General features: G+C 41.5%; 1 protein-coding gene across 1 annotated transcript in view; it reads right to left on the bottom strand.

Annotated features, from left to right (window-relative positions):
• Positions 1 to 21,093, bottom strand: part of ANXA2 (annexin A2) — a 44,530-nt gene that overhangs the window by 9,023 nt on the left and 14,414 nt on the right. Inside the window, exons 4-5 of the mRNA XM_061431128.1 lie at positions 5,848 to 5,942; positions 2,255 to 2,368 (exon numbers count right to left, since the gene is read on the bottom strand). Of these exons, the coding sequence (XP_061287112.1) occupies positions 2,255 to 2,368; positions 5,848 to 5,942 (209 nt within the window). The remainder of the gene's footprint in view (positions 1 to 2,254; positions 2,369 to 5,847; positions 5,943 to 21,093) is intronic.

Below are 21,093 nucleotides of genomic sequence, written 5' to 3'. Positions count from 1 at the left end.
GTATTTCAAAGCTGGCTTCATGATCAAAGTCAAGATTTAATAATCAGGATTCTCTAATACTCATCTTTCCGAATATGGAAATATCACTTTGAACTAAGCAGAATTACAACTGTTTAAAATGTAAATCAATTATAAGGTGTTAATACAATAAGAAACTTACTTATCCACATGAGAAGTGTGTCAGCTATTAATTAAACTTATTAGAGTTTATATGCCCCTAAAAAAGTAGTTTGTATAATATGAGCTAAGCCTCAGGTTAATAGTTAATTCTGAATTTTATTCCTCAATCTAATCTATGAGCCAAGGCCTCTTCTCCCAGAGTTGTTAATCATGGTTTGTAGAGGTGCTTGCAAAACCAAAATTTCTTCCCTTAGCAAAAGGTCTACACAACATTCTATACAAATATTACACAGAGACTACGAAGCATCTTCAGATATTTTAAGGGGCAGTTTGTCAATCTCGAGGATGTAAAAATAGTCTAAAAAATAACTCATGCATTGGAAGAAATGTTATTTCTTAACACTGTTGAAATATAAAATAGGTATAGCAACATAGATTTGTTTTCTTGCATCAGTGATATGCCCATTTTAATATAGGAAAATTCTGACAGTGTTTTTTCTCTATATTTAAAAGTGACCTTGGCGATTTCAAACTTGGCCCAAGCTCTCCACAGACTGTCCACAGTTCCCATCACAAGGGCAATGTCTACTGTAACATATGGCAGATACTGCCAGTGGTACTGCCAGAAGTCAAAACAGATATTTTTTTAAGCATTGTTCAGTTAATGTCACTTGGAGCTTTATGGATTTCAGAAGGGTACTCAGCTGTGATAGCTAATGGACGAGCTGGCCCAAGGTCAAAGATCCAGCAGGCAAAGCACGTTTCATTGGACCCAGTTACAGAGATTACAATGGCGATGGACAGCTCTTACAGGTCTGTTTCAGGTCACTTATACCTAATAACAGATACAAGTAAAACTGCACAAATCGCAACTAAATGAATTCTTGGAGAAAATAAGATAGACTGATCTGAAGTGATGATGGTCAGAAGAAACCCAGGGGAGGCTGGTTCATCCACGGCTCCAAAGGTCCCAAGACTGAGTGTTTTCAGTGTTCTTTTTATCAAGCAGAATCTTTAAGTGTTGTTGACATCTTATCATTCTTAATTATACCTTCCCTCCAACATAGTCTACTTAGATAACTCAGAGCAAGTCTGCTCAAATAAACTGAGCACAGCTTAGGCTTAAGCCAGAAAACTGATTTCAGAGCAAATAGCAGCCCTGAGCTATCAACTTCTGGGCCCTGAAAATGCCTGGCTGGGAAGCTGCCTCCCTTTCGAAGTGTTCTATGGGAGAAGTGATGACAACTGAACTGTAACATTAGCTAGTGACAGGCTTACAGGTCTGTCTCTCCGTTAATTCAGAAATGGCGGCATCACAGAAAACACACTCGGACTTAGAACTGCAGCTTTTCCCTCTATACTGAGGCTTTACCCAGCTTTACCAGCAGAGGGCAGTGACACATTATTCAAAGTGTCACAGGCACCTTAGGAAAAGGATTCTATGCTTTGCTGTAACATGTGTTTATGTTTCTGTATCTATTGCATTTATGTAACACTTGATGTTTTAGGTACACACAAAATACAGGGGCACTTGAAACCTGGAATTTTTACTCTCTACTTTAACCTTAAAATCCATGTTCAAAATAACTGCAAAAATACAAACACCACTCAGCAGTATATGCTTTGAAAACACAGGAGCCATTCATGATCTGAAAGCTCCCTTAATATCCACAGTGATATTCTGATTTTGCCCGAAATTTGAATCAAACAATGGGACCAGCAAGGAGAAGGTCAGAAGAAGAAACAACCAAAAGAGCATCAGCAGATTTCTGTTAAGCTTCACTTAACAAAAGCTATGAGTTTTACTTTTGCCTTAATGTCATAACAAATCTTTTTTAAGGAGGAAGTGTAATCAAGGAAGTAGTTTTTCCAAATGGTATTCCAATTGCCCAGGTGCCAAGCAGTAGCAGCTGGTAACTGACTTCTCTGCATCATGAAATTTCTTTACAGTCTTAAAAAAAGTAATTGAAATATTTTTGGTACAAATCCTGAGACTTAAAGCTTCAGTTCATTCCCCCAAAATGACTCCAAATGAGAATTCAACAAAACTGAAAATCACCTAATTATACTCAGAAAGCTGTAATTCACAAATATTAATGGCAGATTTGACAGAGATTGCATTTTACACGTTTACCTTCATGGACGCTTTCAGCTCAGAAGCATCATACTGAGCAGGTGTTTTCAATAGGCCCAAAATCACTGTCTCCAGGTGGCCAGACAAGGCTGACTTCAGTGCTGATGCAAGTTCCTTCAGAAAAACGGGCGAGAACATGGAAAAGTTGATTAGTAACTGATAGTCCCTTTAAAACTAATATGACAAAAATAGAGGCCTGTGTTTGTAAAGCAGGTTGTGATTCTTTGACAACTCTGGGGTGTTGGGTCAAAGTATTCTTCAACAGCATTCCCTTTGGCCAGACCCAAAGGTCAGAAACTGGAAGATCAGACCTTGCTCTGATAAAATCCAAGCTGATTCTGCCTTCTCCCCCATAAATAAAATGAAACCAGAGCGGCACACAAAGCCTCAAAAAGCTATGAGTGAATGCCTTTCACAACTTGCTTACACTTACCCGTGATTCAGCCTACAGGGGGCAGGGCCATTTCCAGGGTCAAGGGCCTTGCTAAGAAGGAGGTGGTCAGAGTGGAGAGCTGCCAGGGAAGCAGAGCCCTCAAGGCCTGCTGATAACTTCCTGTAAAAGACTTTGTGCAACTGTGCCAGAGGTGGTTCCAGAAAGTCTCCAGCTGAAACCAGAGGCTGCCACGTGGCTGAAAGTAGGCTCATGAAGTTTTCCTATGCAAAACACTTCACCTATTGAGAGAACCTCTGTTTTCCATGCCAAGTTGGAATGGTGTTGACAGAGGTAGTGAGGATAAAGTCCCCCCATTCACTTCTTAACTTCCCCATTGTGTACTGTTTCTTAAAGGTTCCACTGTCACCATAAAAAATCCACTGACTGATTTTAAGTCAGAGGCCTGAATCAGCAACACATATGCAGACAGATATCCCAATTCAATGTGGCTTTTACAGATGCTTCCTCGGGGATTAAACCTCCTACAAACCATGAGCACTGAGTGATGGCTGAACTCTCTTGTTACAATAATTTTTCTTCTTTCTTTTCACTTTTTCCCTCTTCTTCTGTCCCTTCTTTCTTCCTTCCCTGCTCTCCAGCAGCACCATGGCATCTATGATGTTTAGCCTCTAGAGGTGTGTGCAGGCTTTAAGAGGTGATGTGCAGCCTGCTTCAGAGAATCTTCTCAAATCATTCACAAATGTCGAGAACTGAGATGGGTCTTAGAGATAGTCTGGACCAACCCTCTCATCACCTACTTTCTCCAGCTTCCCCAAGTCCTAGTAACACCTAGCACTTAGGAGGGGACTTTCAAAGCTACTCCTTCCAACTATAGCACCAATTTTCCAACTTGAAACTCTGAGGTTAGGTAATTCCAAATTTAGTCTACCCTTGACACTTCCCTCCGTCCATTCTCTGTTCAGATCGCAAATAGCATCTGGGCACCTACTGACTTCTTCCACTTCTATAATAAACTTCTCATGGGCGGTCAACTTCCTGCTTCTCACACTGTCAAGCACAGGGCTTTATACCCTGCAGAAACTCCAGATATGTTTGACAAATAAAATACGACCATTCCTTATACAGAGAAACCTGGCATCTGCTCGAACATGAAAGAAACATTAAACTCAATCCTCTGCCCCAGCACCTGTCCACTTCTACTAGCTGTGCCCATGGTTCCTCTTACCCAGGCAGCCTTGGGCCCTATTGTTAAAGACTCTACAATACAGGGCTTTTCCCATTATTATGCAAACAATAAGGTTTTGCTTTGAGGATTTCCTTCAGAAAGTATCTCAAGGGACTTCCCTGATGGTCCAGTGGTTAAGACTCCATGCTCCCAATGCAGGCGGCACAGATTCGGGGAACTAAGTTTCCACATGTCACACAGTGTGGGCAAAATAAAATAAAAACAAGTGTGCAAAAAGTTATCTTAAGTATTTTATGTATCTCAATTTAAAATACAACAACTCTCCTTAGTCCAAGGCTGACAGACATCAAGAATCAGTAGGACAGTGAGCTGACCCCAGCCCACAGCAAAGCCTATGAAGTCACCAAATCCAGCATGATTCTGCAGTATCTTCCCTCCAGCAGGGTATGCAAGAGCTTGGTTCTCTATCTATCTCATATGAAATTGAGATCCAGGCTTCTATGATTCAATGTACACTTGTGTGTCCACACCCAACTGTGTTCAAAGACCACGCCCTGTAAGTGACAGCTGAAGGGGCAAGTACAGGCGTTTTGTCCAAGGAGGTGGGCCTTCTGCTCCAACTGAACTCAGCTCTACCAGCTTACAGATCCTTTTGGGAAAGGAGAGAAATAAACACTCCCTTCCATGCCTCACTACAGTAGGTTAGTAAAAGTCTAGCTGGAAGAATGGAGAAGGCAGTGGCACCCCACTCCAGTACTCTTGCCTGGAAAATCCCATGGACGGAGGAGCCTGGTAGGCTGCACTCCATGGGGTCGCTATGAGTTGGATGCGACTGAGCGACTTCACTTTCACTTTTCACTTTCACGTAATGGAGAAGGAAATGGCAACCCACTCCAGTGTTCTTGCCTGGAGAATCCCAGGGACGGCGGAGCCTGGTGGGCTGCCGTCTATGGGGTTGCACAGAGTCGGACACGACTGACTCAACTTAGCAGCAGCAGCAGCAGCTGGAAGAAGAGCTTTATTGCATATGAGAGGAAAGAAACCACATGCTTTCCTATTTATGTCCTTTCCAACTGTTTGAGAGGTTGGGCTTGGGCTTGACCTGCAAATCCCTGGACCCTGGGGGTCATGCCACCCCAAGTGTAGAAACATCTTTTCTAGAATCCTTCCAGCTTACCTCCACTGTGACTACCATCTTTTCTAGAATCCTTTCAGCTCACCTCCACTGTGACTATGAGTGAAAACTAAAACAGAAGCTGCAGGGAGCCATGCTTACGGCACTGTCCAAGAATAAATCAAACGCTTTTAATAGCAAGAAGTTAAAAATAAAGCAGCTTGTCCTTAAAAATAAAATTTCCTAACACCGCGACAAAATAAAGGATGAACAAGTGCTAGGCTGATCTTTAACCGCTAGCAGACAAGTAAGTGAAAAAAAACAGAGAAGACCCTTTCAGCAATGGCAGCATGGCACATTGAAGATGGCCTGGAGACCAAATAAACTACACTAACTAAACCCCGGTGGTTCCAGAGGTCTTAAGAACTCAAGTGAATTTTTTTTTTTTTACTTTAATGAGAGGTGCATGTCAGGATCAATACTCAATAGAGGTTAGTGTCCTAAGATTAAATTAAAAACGTTTTATCAAGAGCCAGCAGAACTCCTGAAGGTGAAATGAGTGGCTACATGTAGAGAAGCGCATGCCCACCACAAAGTAAGCATTCAGTAAATGATACCTGCTGCTGTTGTTCCCCAGACTTTCTATTTTTATTTCCAGAACTGCTGCCTCTACATGCTCTGGCTTGAAAGAGGTTGTGGTCTTTATGGAATGACCTCCAAGCACCCCAGGGGCCACACATGTGTGAGCTGTGACTCTTACAAGGATGGAAGGGGGAAACCTTGGCTCCCCTACGGTTCCAGAAGGCGCTTGCTGGTAAGAGAATTCATGAAACGAAAAACTAATGGCTGAGGACCTGAAATTCAACAAGCAGTGCCCTACAGCCCTGCGCCTGCTGTACCTTCTTGGTCCTTCTCTGGTAGGCGAAGGCAATATCCTGTCTCTGTTCATTGCTGCGGTTGGTCAGGATGTTGACGATGGTGACCTCATCCACACCTACGGAGATACAAGTTGTGAAGTTACTCAACCATATACTCTAGTCCTTTGGGTTTACAAAGAAGGGTTTAAGCATTTTTTTTTCAACCTGATATATATATATAGTTCTCTAAACTGAAATATCAAGACATTAAGGTTTGTTCTCTTTCTTTTTGTCAGCACCCTCAACTCAACATGTACATCCTCTTTTTTTTTTTCCTGACAACCTCAAACCTCAAGCCCAATCGGACCTCTAAAATATCTGTATTAAAAAAAAACAAACTACTTTATTCATAAATTGCTTTCTGGAATCAACAGTAGGAGGTGCATTTGTGGGCTTCAGCAGTCAAATGAACAACAAAGATTTAGAGGGATTTGAAATGAAGGTCCCGAATTGCCATTTAACTGGGGATTTAACAGACAGTAACTGCAACCTGAATTAATAGAGACAATTATTTATATTTATTGCAGGATTATAGCTATATAAGCAGCTAGGTATAATTTCTATAATTATAGAAACTGTCATGACAAATGAGTCAGATTTAATATGGCAGTTGTATTTTAATAGCGTAATTGATTAATACAATTCTACTTACCGAAGACTAAATTGTTTTGTAAGGAAAATAAATGTTCCACTGCTTTTAATCTTCAATAGGCAATTTTAATAATCAATTTTATAACTTTATTAAAAAGAGTAAGTGTTTTAATCTAAATTAAATCTAAATTGGGAGCTTTGAAGTGCCACCAAAATATTTTAGTACCTATTTAATTGGAACATGTGTATTTACAAAGATAAGCAATGCCTTCTGGTATCTGAAAGTTTCCAATTTTACATCAGAAATACTCCTAACATGCCATTTAACTGAAGAAAGCACAATTTTTAAAATTCAGAAAGTGAAAGGTCTCTCTCCTGACTGATGATGACTTTGTTTAATAAAAGGAAGAGCCTTTGCCATAATAGGATAGGTAATTTCTGAGTGAGAGAGAGCACAGTGGTGAAGCCTACAGGGTCATACATGAATTGCAAACAGCCTGGCCTAAAGGAAATCAGGAGTTGCCAAAGTCAGAACTGTCGTGCTCTGAGGCAGAGGTCATGAGCAGACTGACAGAGAAGATACTTTAAACTCTCAAGTGTGTTAGAAAGATCAAAAGCAGAAAGTTAGAATTTCTGGGTATAAAAATAAATAAAATTTATTTTTGTATTTATATACTCATTTCTAAGTGATTTTATACCAATGTTAGGGCTTCCCAGGTGGCTCAGCAATAAAGAATCTGCCTGCCAATACTGGAGACACGGGTCCTATTCCCGTGTCAGGAAGATGCCCTGGAGAAGGAAATGGCAACCCTCTCTGGTATTCCTGCCTGGGAAATCCCAAGGACAGAGGAGCCTGGGGGGCTATAGTCCATGGGGTGGCAAAAGTTGGGACGCAACTTAGCAACTAAACAACATACCAATGTTAGTCAGTTACCTTAACTGCATTTATACCTTCAGCCAGTGTTAATGTCGACACCCAACTGCTGAATATGAAATTATTTCCAAGATGCTTATTTCAGCACTGCATATAATAAATAAACAGTGAAATGTCTAATAACTGATTAAATGTTTTTGTTCATATAATGGGGTACTATATAGACATTTTAAATGATGGTATTAACTGACATGAAAAAATGTTCACAATATACTGTTAAGGAAAAAAATGGGTTGCAAACCATATGCCTAATCTACCCTGATTTTTGTAAAATGAATGCTCATGTGTGAGAAAACACAAAAACCTCTTTATACCAAAAATAAATTTTTAAAATTTCTATTAAGAGTATAGCTGATTTACGGTGTTGTTAGTTTACACCAAAATTTTAATAGTGATCATCTGAGTGGTAGGATTATAGATAATTTCAAGTTTTCATCCTTTCAATTATCTAGAGTTTCCAAATTCACCGTGATGAGCATCAAAAGGGTATTGTGAAAAAATATATACACTGTGAATGGCATATAACCACTGATTAAGAGTCAACTAGTGATTTCACCTCATGAGACTCCTAGTGTAGTTCTAAATACTTTGGTTAGAATAAAACATGATATGCATGATAGGAACTGTATCTGTATCATTCTCTTTGGTTTCTAAGACATCCTAATGCAAACCATTTTACGTAACCTTCACGACAACAACGTGGCAGGGTGGCTATTTCTCTTCCTAGTTTATAGTTGGGGAAGCTGAAGCTGAAGCTGCTGTTACCCATGGAAACATCTGCCCTCCTGGGGTCCTGGTCTCTACACCAGGATAAGGGATCTGAACCATGACCTCCAGTTCTGCTTCCACAAAACACTAACACATAAAATTGAACTTGATCTTACATTTAGTCTCAATTAGGTCCAAGCCTGACAGATTTCTTCACAGACTCATCAAGGCTTTTGGGACTACTTTAGGGTATGTCTGGGCACGTGGGTATGCATGGCTACCCACACAAGTGTGTTCACAGGTGCTCTCTCTCTCAATAGTCTATACCTCTAACTTTATATTAGAAAAAATGCTTGTTTATAAATGTCTTTTTATTTGACACTTAACTTTCTTACCCAAATCTGAAAATGCTGGGAAATAACAAAATACAATTATATCCTCTAACCTCTAATAGTTCTGAAACCAACTGGGGTTGCTGACCTGAATTCAGGCCAAGAAAACTGACCCATAAAAAATTATTCTTCCCTGGAAACAAATACAAGGTTGTGTTTGTGTCAGAATAGGTCCTGAGCCCACCTGAATGACAGTCACGTGAAGCTTTTATTAAAAACACAACACCCTGGGCCCCATCCCGAGATCTGATTAAAGACGCTTGGGGACACAGGACCTGGAAAGCACCATTTCAACCAGCTCCCAGGTATTCTTTTAGAATCACCACTAGAGGTGGAAAAGCATGTGTAGGGATTGGAAAGGCTGCTGGCAATCTGTCTTGTGTGTATTAAATTGCTTCTACCACCTGCTTCATACCATTTCTGTCCTTTATTGAGCCCATCTTTGCATGAGATATTCCCTTGGGATCTCTTATTTTCTTGAAGAGATCTCTAATCTTTCCCATTCTATTGTTTTCCTTTATTTCTTTGCATTGATCAATGAGGAAGGCTTTCTTATCTCTCCTTGCTGTTCTTTGGAACTCTGCATTCAAATGGGTATACCTTTCCTTTTCTCCCTTGCTTTTCACTTCTCTTCTTTTCACAGCTATTTGTAAGGCTTCCCCAGATGGCCGTTTTGCTTTTTTGCATTTCTTTTTCTTGGTGATGGTCTCAATCCCTGTCTCCTGTACAATGCCACGAACCTCCATCCATAGTTCATCAGGCACTCTGTCTTTCAAATCTAGTCCCTTAAATCTATTTCTCACTTCTACTGTATAATCATAAGGGATTTGATTTAGGTCATATCTGAATGGTCTAGTTGTTTCCTCTACTTTCTTCAATTTAAGTCTGAATTTGACAATAAGGAGTTCATGATCTGAGCCACAGTCAGCTCTCGGACTTGTTTTTGCTGACTGTATATACAGCTTCTCCATCTTTGGCTGCAAAGAATATAATCAATCTAACTTCAGTGTTGACCATCTGGTGATGTCCATGTGCAGAGTCTTCTTTTGTGTTGTTGGAAGAGGGTGTTTGTTATGACCAGAGCGTTCTCTTGGCAAAACTCTTATTAGTCTTTGCCCTGCTTCATTCTGTACTCTAAGGCCAAACTTGCCTGTTACTCCAGAAGTTTCTTGACTTCCTACTTTTGCATTCCAGTCCCCTATAATGAAAAAGACATCTTTTGGGGGTATTTGTTCTAGAAGGTCTTGTTCAATTTCAGCTTCTTCAGCATTAGTGGTTGGGGCATAGACTTGGATTACCATGATATTGAATGGTTGGCCCTGGAGACGAACAGAGATCATTCTGTCACTTTTGAGATTGTATCCAAGTACTGCATTTTGGATTCTTTTATTGACTATGAGGGCTACTCCATTTTTTCTAAGGGATTCTTGCCCACAGTAGTAGATATAATGGTCATCTGAATTAAATTTGCCCATTCCAGTCTATTTTGGTTCGCTGATTCCTAAAATGTTGATGTTCACTCTTGCCATCTCCTGTTTGACCACTTCCAATTTTCCTTGAATTATGGACCTAACATTCCAGGTTCCTATGCAATATTGCTCTTTACAGCATTGGACCTTGCTTCTATTACCAGTCACACCCACAACTGGGTGTTGTTTTTGCATATCAATAACCTCAGATATGCATATGACACCACCCTTATGACAGAAAGTAGAGAACTAAAGAGCCTCTTGATGAAAGTGAAAGAGGAAAGTGAAAAATTTGGCTTAAAGCTCAACCATCACTTCATAGCAAATAGATGGGGAAACAGTGCAAACAGTGACAGACTTTAATTCTTTGGGCTCCAAAATCACTGCAGATGGTGACTGCAGCCATGAAATTAAAAGACGCTTACTCCTTGGAAGAAAAGTTATGACCAACCTAGACAGCATATTAAAAAGCAGAGACATTACTTTGTCAACAAAGGTCCGTCTAGTCAAGGCTATGGTTTTTCCAGTAGTCATGTATGGATGTGAGACTTGGATTATAAAAAAAGCTGAGTGCCAAGGAATTGATGCTTTTGAACTGTGGTGTTGGAGAAGACTCTTGAGAGTCCCTTGGACTGCAAGGAGATCCAACCAGTCCATTCTAAAGGAAATCAGTCCTGAATGTTCATTGGAAGGACTGATGCTGAAGCTGAAACTCCAATACTTCGGCCACCTGATGTGAAGAACGGACTCATTTGAAAAGACCCTGATACTGGGAAAGATTGAAGGCGGGAGGAGAAGGGGATGACAGAGGATGAGATGGTTGGATGGCATCACCGACTCAATGGACATGAGTTTGAGTGAACTTTGGGAGTTGGTGATGGACAGGGAGGCCTGGCATGCTGCAGTCCATGGGGTCGCAAAGAGTCTGACACGACTGAGCAACTGAAATGAATTGAACTGACTGAACTGACCAACTGCTTCTGTGAGGTGCAGGGTCAGCTACAATCTTAGGGAAAGAAATGCTTACCTTTGTTCAAAACCCAGGTAAGAAATAACACCTGAAGAAAGTTCACTCCACAAACTTCAGTGCAGTCCCATGCTCTTGATCAATGAAACCTCTCTTAGCAATCAAACAATGAAACTTTCTGTTCACAGCAGCTTAGCGTTTAGCCAACAGTCAGAATCCAATCCAATTATTGAAACTCCCCATAAAGAGCCTGCGTGGTTAACCTGAATCTCACCTGGGAGGCAGCAAAGGCTATAGTCTGAAGGCATCTCAGTGTCTTTAACTAAATTATTCATCACGCAAACAGCCTACTGTGATGCAGTATCTAGCATGCTGGGACCCCTGACCAGTGAAGGATCTGATACATTACACAAATGCTAATACCAGCAACTACAGAGACAACTGAAAATGATCTACCAGTAGAAGCCCCTCCTCCTTCTGAAAGCCTCACCTACATCAGCTGTTTCTCCCCTACCTTTGTCTTCAAGTTTCAAATCGAACTAGAAAGAGGAAAAAAAAAATCACTGGGCCCAGGATCAATGGTTGAGTCAAAGCCACTTAAGGCATATCCTACGTTGGAACAGTAGGATGCACACATCTGCCAGTGGGATTTAACCATCTTATCTTCAGAACACCGCTGCTTCCTCTCAACCTGCTATCGTAATTGGTGAGACGGTAATTCCTGCGGAAAATGGTTCAGTCCAGGTTGAAGCTGCAAGGGTCATCCGGTGACTCATCACTTCTGCCCAGGATGCAGCTGAAGGATGATGGCCGAACACTCAGCTGCCTATGTCAGCACAATCACCGTCAAAAAATACACAGCGAGTACCAGCGCTCCAGGAAACCTCTACACTGAACAAAGTTAATCCCGGCGCGGGTGCCTCTGCCACTCTGGATCTGTACTCTCTGCTCTTTTGTGCCCGTATGAAGGGTAGTGTTTGCTGAGAGAAGAAGCCTAGCTTGAAAATAAACTGTGTGAGTGAAGCAAAAGCATAAAGAAAACAACAAACTTGAATAACGCCTCTTTCCTCTTCCCATTCTTCTTGTGTTGGATATGGACGGTCACAAAGCAATGTGAGCAAAGCCTCAGCCTGGGAGACAGTGACACGGATGGGCGATCCCACAGAATGTGGGTGCAAACACAGTAAATTCTGTGATTCAGACACATTTTTTTAAATGTTTTTTCATTGTAGTTTTTATTTTATATTGGAATATAGGTGATTTACAATGTTGTGTTAGTTTCGCTGTACAGCAAAGTGATTCAGTTATACATGTCCATAAATCTACTCTTTTTCAGATTCTTTCTCCATATAGGTTATTACAGAATACTGAATTGAGTTCCCTGTGCTATACAGTAGGTCCTTCTTGGTTATCTATTTTACATATAGTAGTGTGTATATGTTAATCCTAGCCTCCTAATTTATCGCTCCCTCCAACCCTTCCCCTTTGCTAACTGTAGTTTTATTTTTGAAATCTGTCAAGTCTGTTTTGCAAATAAATTCATTTGTATCATACTTTCAGATTCCACATATAAGTGATATCATATGGTGTTTGTCCTTCTCTGACTTACTTTACTTGGTACGATGATCTCTAGATCCATCAATGCCACAAATGGCATTATTTAATTCTTTATTACGGCTGAGTAATATCCTGTCATATATGTGTATCACATCTACTTTATCCAGTCCTCTGCCAACTGACATCAAATGTCTTTTCAGCACGAAGAGAAGTTAAAATTTTCAAGACTGATGAGGATCTAAGACACACATTTATTTGGCCCCTGAGAGAAAACAGCACAAAAGGTTTTAAGCATTTATTCCTTGAATGAAAATGGCTGGCCAATCTTCTCAGCTAACTATAAAAATAGTCCACTCTGAGCTAGGGCATCTGGAAAATCAGTCTCTGATCTAAGTGCCAGTCACCTGAAGCCACAGTTCTGGCAAGAGATACCATGGGAAGGCACCATTGACAAGCAGGGTTCACACAGAAAACTCCGGGGTCGTGGGTCTCTTAAAACAAAGAACACTTGCAGTCTAAAATAATGGCTGAATCCAAACCCACAAAATGGGCCTCCTGGAGTCTCCTCCTCTCTGCGGGTGGAACCCCAGGCCTGCTCCACACGTGGCATTCCATGGAAAATGTGCATCCTTACTGACCATGGCAAGGAACCAAGAAGCCATTCTGAACAGGATGCTGACTCACATCTGCCAAGACACTCTGGTTGCACAGAGAAAATAGATTTCATTATGCTTGATAAAGGACTCAGGAGGCCCTCAGGGCAGGGCTGACTGGTTAGAAAATAAAGGAAAACTGCCCAGATCTGCTCCTTATCTAGATCAGAGGAAAAACCAGGACTTGGCTTAGATTACTGGGCATATATCAAAGCTCGGAAACCACCTTTGCAATAAGGTCAAAGGAAGGCCATGAGAGAAAGACTCATGGGTTTTATTAAAACAGTATCAACTATTCACTGAATACCTACAATTTACCAGACATTTTATGAGGTACTTTGTACAAACAAATCTCTATTGCAATTGTCACCATGTCTGTGTGTGAGGGGTGTTATGGTCACCTCCACTGTACCCAGTGAGGAAACCAATGCTCACAAGGCAAGGGCTCACCCAAGGTCACACAAGTAAGTCACCTGCAGAGCTGGGATTCAAGTCAGGATTAAAGACCTGCATTGGGCTGTTCTGCTTCCTGTTAGAGAAAACTAACCAAAACTAAAACATGAGGCAAGAGGAAGGGAACATGTCCTCTGAGTGCAGCACACTGCCCTCCAAGACTTTCTCCAGGGCTCACTCTCACTCGACTGGCTACTCACCACTGATTATGGCACAGGCTCTATGGCTTAGGTGTTTACTTGTAGATTTTGGTCCAATAGAAAGGATAGTTCCCAAGATTATGGCTTCAGTGCTCTCAAATTCATGAACGGTCTTGTATCCAGCCCAGTAAACTTCTCTCATTCTTTTCTCAGTGCTTATAAACAACCAGCCTCTCAAATTTCCTTTGAACCAGCCCCATCTCAATGAATTAATGTTTGACATGTGTTTATCCTGTATCACATGAATATCCTGTATACTCTTATGAGTCACATTTGTACCTTTCTGGAATTATACTGTGGTGCTTTTTTACATGACACTCCTCCATCTTGTTCCTAAAAATCATCTGACACAGTAATGCATCTGTTTGTCTATAGAACTGGATTTACTATTCAGAACATACAAATGTACAACCATCAAATAATCTTTAGATAACATTTGCCACACAGTAACAATGCACAGCCACTGATGAGATAACCCCACTGAGGTTTCTTTAGGAGAAAGAGCTAGAAGACCCTCTTCTGAAAATAGCCATTCGTAACTCAGCAGGAACCTAAAGTGCCAACAAGAGTGGTTTTAGGGACAGGGAAGCACGTGCATGCACACACACACACACACACACACCATTGCCCAAAGTATCCTTCCTCCCATCTGACACGGTGCTACCTGGCCTGATTCAGAGAAAGCACAGTTTAGCTAACTACCTCTAAGAAGAAGGTTCGGCTGAGAAATTAAATTTCTTCTATTTCCATTCTGCTCTGGTCTCACCTCAGCTGAGTCCCTTAGAAAGGATTTAAGCATCATCTCTTTGGTAATCCCACTGGATTCTTTAATAATCTAGAACCCTGTCGGCCTTCTGTGCATAATCACATTTCTGCGATACTACAGGACCAGCAGAAAAACACAAGGGCCACTGCTCAAGATCCAAATCAAATAAAACTGCAAACGAAGGATCGTGCATAAAATGCAAGCAGCAATTTGTGCCCTGTCGCCTATCAGCCTCCTGAGTCAGAAAGTAAAACATCCGAACAGATGCAAGAGAAACTGCCACACTCACCCTGAGCTCAGCTGACAGAGAAGTTACTATTTATTGCCCCAGCACTGCAGACACCAGATAAGAATGTGGTGACTTCCATGGTCCCAGGGTGTCACCGGTATTTGATTTCCTCAATGGACAAGAGGTAACGGTTTTTTACAAAAGAAAGAACTGAGAGGCAGGCAACAACAGCCAATGCCTACAATGAGAAAGGCACCAGGGACTCCTTTACCCAGGTTGCACAGGCTCCTTAGCTTGAGTGTGGCATCTACATACCTGAGTAGACAATGATCTTCTTGAAGAAAATCAGAAAATCTGTGCCCGCAATAAAGGTGGCTATGACTCAGCACTGGTCACTTTGTTCCCAGCAGTGCTGTAAGATGAGAACTCAGTCCAGAGTAAACTTGAACACAAAAGAGAAAGTCTTCAACGGGAAGGTTGTGTTCCCTTCTATTCAACTTCCAGGATGGTGAGAAGGCCCTGGGCTATGTGAGTCACAAAGGCCGTTCCCACAAGCGGGCTAGCACCCAAACTTGGGGGTTCTTGGTTTGGGCTCTCACTTCCAAAGCCCCTCCCAGAGGAGAGAAGCCACTTTTCCCAGCCAATCTGCCTCCCAGCATCTTCAAGAAAATACATTCCTAATTGCTGTCTCAACTGAATAAATATTCCTATAGGTATGCAGGTGAAATGCAAAACACACATCCAGACTTGCTTCCCACTGCCATGGGATGTTAGTCTTCTAGCCATGCTTGAAAACTTAAGCAGTTCCATTTTAAAAGTATAAGAAAAAAAAAGTGCAAAAACTTGCAGCATTTATGCTTCTATACTTGTGCTAATAAGAAGTGGGGGAAAAACACCCGCTATTGCAACCCTTCCGGAGAACACAAATACAGCTAAAATCAAAACTGGCAATAATAATAGGGCAACTCATTACCCTCCCCTTCCAGAGAAAGAGAGACCAAAGCTGTACCAATTTATTGGCACTTACTCTAACTCTCGGGTTGTGCTGCTTCTAATTACAATCTATTTTATGGAGTCTAGATTCATCCTTTTCTAATTTAGCTGACTTTCCTTTCTAGTTATTTGGACCCATATGGTAAACCACTCACAGCTGTGTTGTACACTCCACAGTATATATTTAACCCAAGGCCAATCTAGACCAAGAGACTCCTACAGATTTAAGTCTCAGCAACCTCTTGTTAATTAAGCAATATTACTACTTTTGCACAGCTTTATTCAGTTTCTAACTAGACATTAATTGAGGTAAGTAATTGCAGAGTCTACCTCAAGCCAGAACATACACAAAACAATCATGCCTTTGGTTGAGGTGAGATACACGAAATACTGAGACCCCTTAAAACCAGAAACAAAGCAGACTTTCAAGGCATGAGCTAAATTCACTTTGGAAAAAGGGACCCAACCTCACTAGGGGACTGTTAATCCTTTGTGGATATGGTCCGGATTCCGGATCTGTCTTTTGCTGCCTTATTTTGCCAGCCACGTGTCCACACTCACCTTTAAGCTCTGGTATCTGTGTACATTTTCACTACTATACAGGTTAACTATGTACCTTCTCACATGATCCCAGTGGCCTGGGTGTTAGAAAAGGTTAATGAAATGAAGCCCTCACCCTCAATGAACTCACATTCTAGTAGGAGGAGACAAATCCGTAGATAAATAACTTTAACACAATGTGACAAGAGCTATAAATGAGATGAAAAGTATTATGAGACACAGTCAAGGAATAATTGATTCTGCCTTCCTGCTAAGAGAAAGCTTGGAGAAAAGGCTGTGCATTGGCTCAAGAGACGAGTGAGGGGACTTCACTGCCGGTCTAGTAGTTAACACTCCATGCTTCAAATCAGGGGATGGTGGGGAGGAAGGTTCAATTCCTGGTTGGGAAACTAAGATCCCACAAGCCATGTGGCATGGCCAAAAAAAGTTTACCAAAAGAGAGAGAGGGATAAGTGGGAACTGCCCAGATGTTAGAAGTGGGATAACACTCCCACTAGAGGAGGGCTGCACACTCCTGAGAGAGCAAAGGCTCTGTGTGGGGCATGAAATAGCCTGGAGATGAGGCTAGACAGAGACTCTGTCACAGATGAGGCAAGGAGGCTCTTTAGAAATAAAGACAGATGCCCTCGCAGCCCAGATGAGAGATTTTAAGGGCAGAGGGCAAGGGAGGGATGAGAGCTACTTTGAGGCCTTCTGACCAGTCTATGCAGCACCACCCTACAGATCTCAGCCAGGTCTGCCCCTGCTCACACTCCCCACTGCAGGCTTGCCCCAGTTCACAGTTCTCGTGTTTCACAGCAATGAGTAACCCTCAGGCACAGGTGACCTGCTCGCAGCCCTTCTTCCTTAGAGCACTCAGATGACAGGACAGTCGATGTACGTTAGGCAGTATAAGTAATGCCCAGCATGCTCTACATTTGGCACACGCATAAACACGTATGCACACACACCTGGGCTACACCATCTGAGAGGGAGGCCACAGAGAGGCACCTTTTCATGGCCCTTTGGCTTTTGTTTGTATCAGCATTTGAGCTTTACCCTTTGTTTCCTTTGATATCAAGGAAGCACCAATTATTTGCATTGTGTTCTGGAAAAGGGTTTGAGGTGGAAGCTGGGTAAGGTGTGGCACAAGCTTCCTAATTACACTTAAAGTGAAAGGCATTCTAAAAGGGAAGGTAAGATCTCAATTAGCTTATTTTTTTTTTTTAAGTAGTGTTAATATCTTAAAAGATCAAGAAGGAGAAAAAAAAACAAAAAGGGATGTGACTTTCTCAACTATAGCTGACCCTTGAACAACTCAGGGATTTAGGATGCTGACCCTCCCCACAGTGGAAAATCCACATATAACTTATAATCCACATATAAGTCAACCCTCCACATAACTGATTTCATACCCATGCATCTAACCAACCTCTAACTGTGTAGTACTATAGAACTCACTATTGAAAAATATCCATGTAAGTGTAGTTCAAACCCATGTTGTTCAGGAGTCAATTGTAATAACTTCATTTGTTTTTAATTTGGTTTATTGCTTCCCGTTACAAAGGTAATATATGTCATCATGGAGAATTTGGAAAATACAGAATATATTGAAATTATATATGTATATATATGTATATACACACACACACAGAACAATGCTTTATCTTTCTGACATAAAAAAATTGTTGTGGTGTGATCACACTGTATATACTATTTTAGGAAGAGAGAGCTTAACCGTGAGGCTCGTGAGATCTTAGTTCCCTGACCAGGGGTTGAACTCAAGCCCCTGGACCACCAGGGAATTCCCTGTATATACTATTTTATGTCCATTTTTTTACGCAATTGACAAATCTAAGGTGAAATTTATGTTAAAATGAGTGTGCCAAAAGTTGCACAAATCTGTGAATATACTAGGGAAAAAAACAAACATTGAATTGTACATTTTCTATAGGTGAATTGTATGGGATATGAATTTTATCTCAATAGCAATGTAAAACAACTGTTTATAAACTTTACTTTTCATATTGTGGTGACAGTCTACAGATATTCTGTGTAATATAAATAGAGCTATCATAATTTACTAAGTCACTCCCCAGCTAGAAGAGAGACCTGGATTTGTCACCATCATGACCAATACTGACAGTAACATCTTTGCTACAACACTGAGCTCTGTATGGGTATCACAGTCTTTCCTCTCAAGAGTATCTTAGAAGAATTTAAGGTTCTAAATATACCAAAAATCTAGAAATTATTTTTAAGGGTCAACAGATTTAAGAAAATTCAGTTACTCTTTAAAACCACCAGGCACCAAAAATAAGTAAATAAAAAGCAGTCCTAAGTGGGACTCACTGGGCATTACGTTTGGGAAAGAAGACAACAGGGGGCCAAAAGCTGGACCTACAAATATGACATATATCTGATATCTCTAAAATCACAGATAGAAAACGTTCTCATGCCTGAACACAACTTATGGCAAAGTAAGAAGTCTGGTCCTGCCAAGTGGGTGGCGAAATGTTAGGGTGCGTGAGAACACAGCCCTGGGGCTGGACCGAGTCACATTCAAATCCCAGTCTGAACCACTGTCAAGAGACCTGGAGCATGTTAATCCTAAATTGTGTCCTCCATATATTGGGGATGATAGCACCTAGCATGAGAGGATTAATCTGAAGTTTACCTAGGAATAATGTTCCTGAAGTGCTTGGTGCCATGCCAGCCCATAACGAGCAGCACTCAATAAGGAGCTCCTGCAACCCTGATAATGGTGATGTCAGCTGCATTTGACCAAACGGGAATGTAGGAATCCAAATCTTAGCTTTCCAGACGTTTCTGCTTAGAAACTTGAGTATTTTTCTACTAACTCAGAAAGGGCCTGAAGGTATTTTTATTACCCTGGGAGTTTCAGCTGTTACCAGAGTTCACTTGCGCAATCTTTACATTCCAGTGCGCTAAAAGCTTTCTCATGCAGGGATAAAGGCAGCCTTTGTCTCAAGCTTGTAAAAGGCACCATCTTTGTTAGATGAGTGAGCTGTTAAACTTCGATTGTATCTCTACAATGGCTTGTTGGGAAAACCTAGGAATATAGGCACATCCAAATAGTGAGAAGGGGTGAGTTTAGAGGAGAGCAGACTGTGTGTGCGTGTGTTAAGGTAACATACTCTGAGTTGTCTATATGGCAGGCACCACGCTACATGCTTCATACTTCACAACAACCCTGTGAGGTGGGAACTTTTATTAGCTCCCCCTTTATAGTAAGGAAGTTCAGGCTTAAGGAAGCGAAATGTTTTCCCAGAGTCTGCAGTTAGTAAATTAGTGGCAGAGCTAGGATTTGAAGCCACAAACACATATGCTCTCATCCACCAGGTTCCACCAAGTAGAACTGACTGCAGGGAGATAAGACCTGCAGATTTTAGTCTCACTTCCTGATTAGTGACTTCCTGACTTCCCAGGCTGGCCTTTGACAAGTATGGTCATTTAAAAGCACCAAAAGAGATGGCTTTTTGAAGGTTAGTTAGTCATCCAGGCCAGACGTGCCCACAGTGTCCTCATGGAAACTAAGGTTGCTTTGAGGCTGATGACGCAAGCCTATGTCGCATCAGAACCACAGGACCTAAAGGATCTTTCTACATTCCTTCTTATCCCCGGAAACACAGTATCCAGTTTCTCCAAGGGTTTTAGGAAAGGTGACTATGCAATTTATCCTGCAAAATATGACAGTTCTGAGGGTGCAAGGGGGCACAATCAGTAAATATGCAGGCATAACAGGGATATATGGTGATCCCAGTTTTAGGCCCCCCAGGTTACCCTGACTGAGGTCAGGTCTCCAGTCTGCAGTGACCTGTATGTGAACTGTTGGGGTGTTTCAACAAGCAAAAACACTCTATTATCCTAATGTCCTTCGGCTCATCAGCAGGGGATGAACCAGCAGTCAGAACAGCTGCTGGATCACATCTGTGTCTCTCAAGCTTTGCATGTAAAGAAGTGCTTTTTCCAAAGGGGGGAAAGAGTGTGGTGAATCACAAGCATCACCACAATCATCACAGTGTTTCCAGGGAGCCAAGGATGGAGCAACCCCAGAGGTACATGCTTCATCAACAGAAGCCTGGAAGTCTGGTCACAGGCTTTTGTAGATACAGAAAACAGCATGATGACCTGAACAGGTCCTTGCTCAACTCTACCCGCAAAATGCTTTATCTGCTTTATTTCAGAACGGAAGCTTTTATGCCTCCTGGTCCTCTCTTACTCATCCTGGAACTCTAAGAAATACAGTCATCCCAACAGCTCTTTAAATCTAAGCTCTAGGCCCAAGGAGTGACATAACTTGTGGAGTTAAAAAAAAAAAAAAAAGCCTGGATTTTTTGCTCATTAGATCAATCTAAGAGCAAAGCAGCAAAATGTATCCAGCAGTTTTCCAACAAAAGTGATGAAATTCAAGGGGACTTAGGACCACAAAGAGGCCCTTAGGGATCGCCATGACCAATCTCTTCCTTACAGAAGGGGTACTGAGGCCTCTGAGCTCAAAGCACACACCCAGGGCATCAGGCCTCCTGGCCCTGAAATATAAGCTTATATCCATGTCACTATGCCATTCGGTTAACTTCTCATCTTTAAATCTTCTCTCTCCAAGGGGAGGAGAGAGGGAGGAAGCTGGAAAGAAGAAGGGAAGGATGGGATGGAGTAGGTTTGGATCACTTCATTAAAGCTCAATGACAATTTCAAATGACCAATGTATGAAAATGAAAGACAGAGACTAATAACATTTTGGTGAGAGTCTGA

This window comes from Bos javanicus, chromosome 10 (genome assembly GCF_032452875.1).
Source record: "Bos javanicus breed banteng chromosome 10, ARS-OSU_banteng_1.0, whole genome shotgun sequence".
Classification (NCBI taxonomy): domain Eukaryota; kingdom Metazoa; phylum Chordata; class Mammalia; order Artiodactyla; family Bovidae; genus Bos; species Bos javanicus.
Note: the sequence above shows the minus strand (reverse complement) of the source record. Positions and strands in the feature narration are given on the sequence as shown.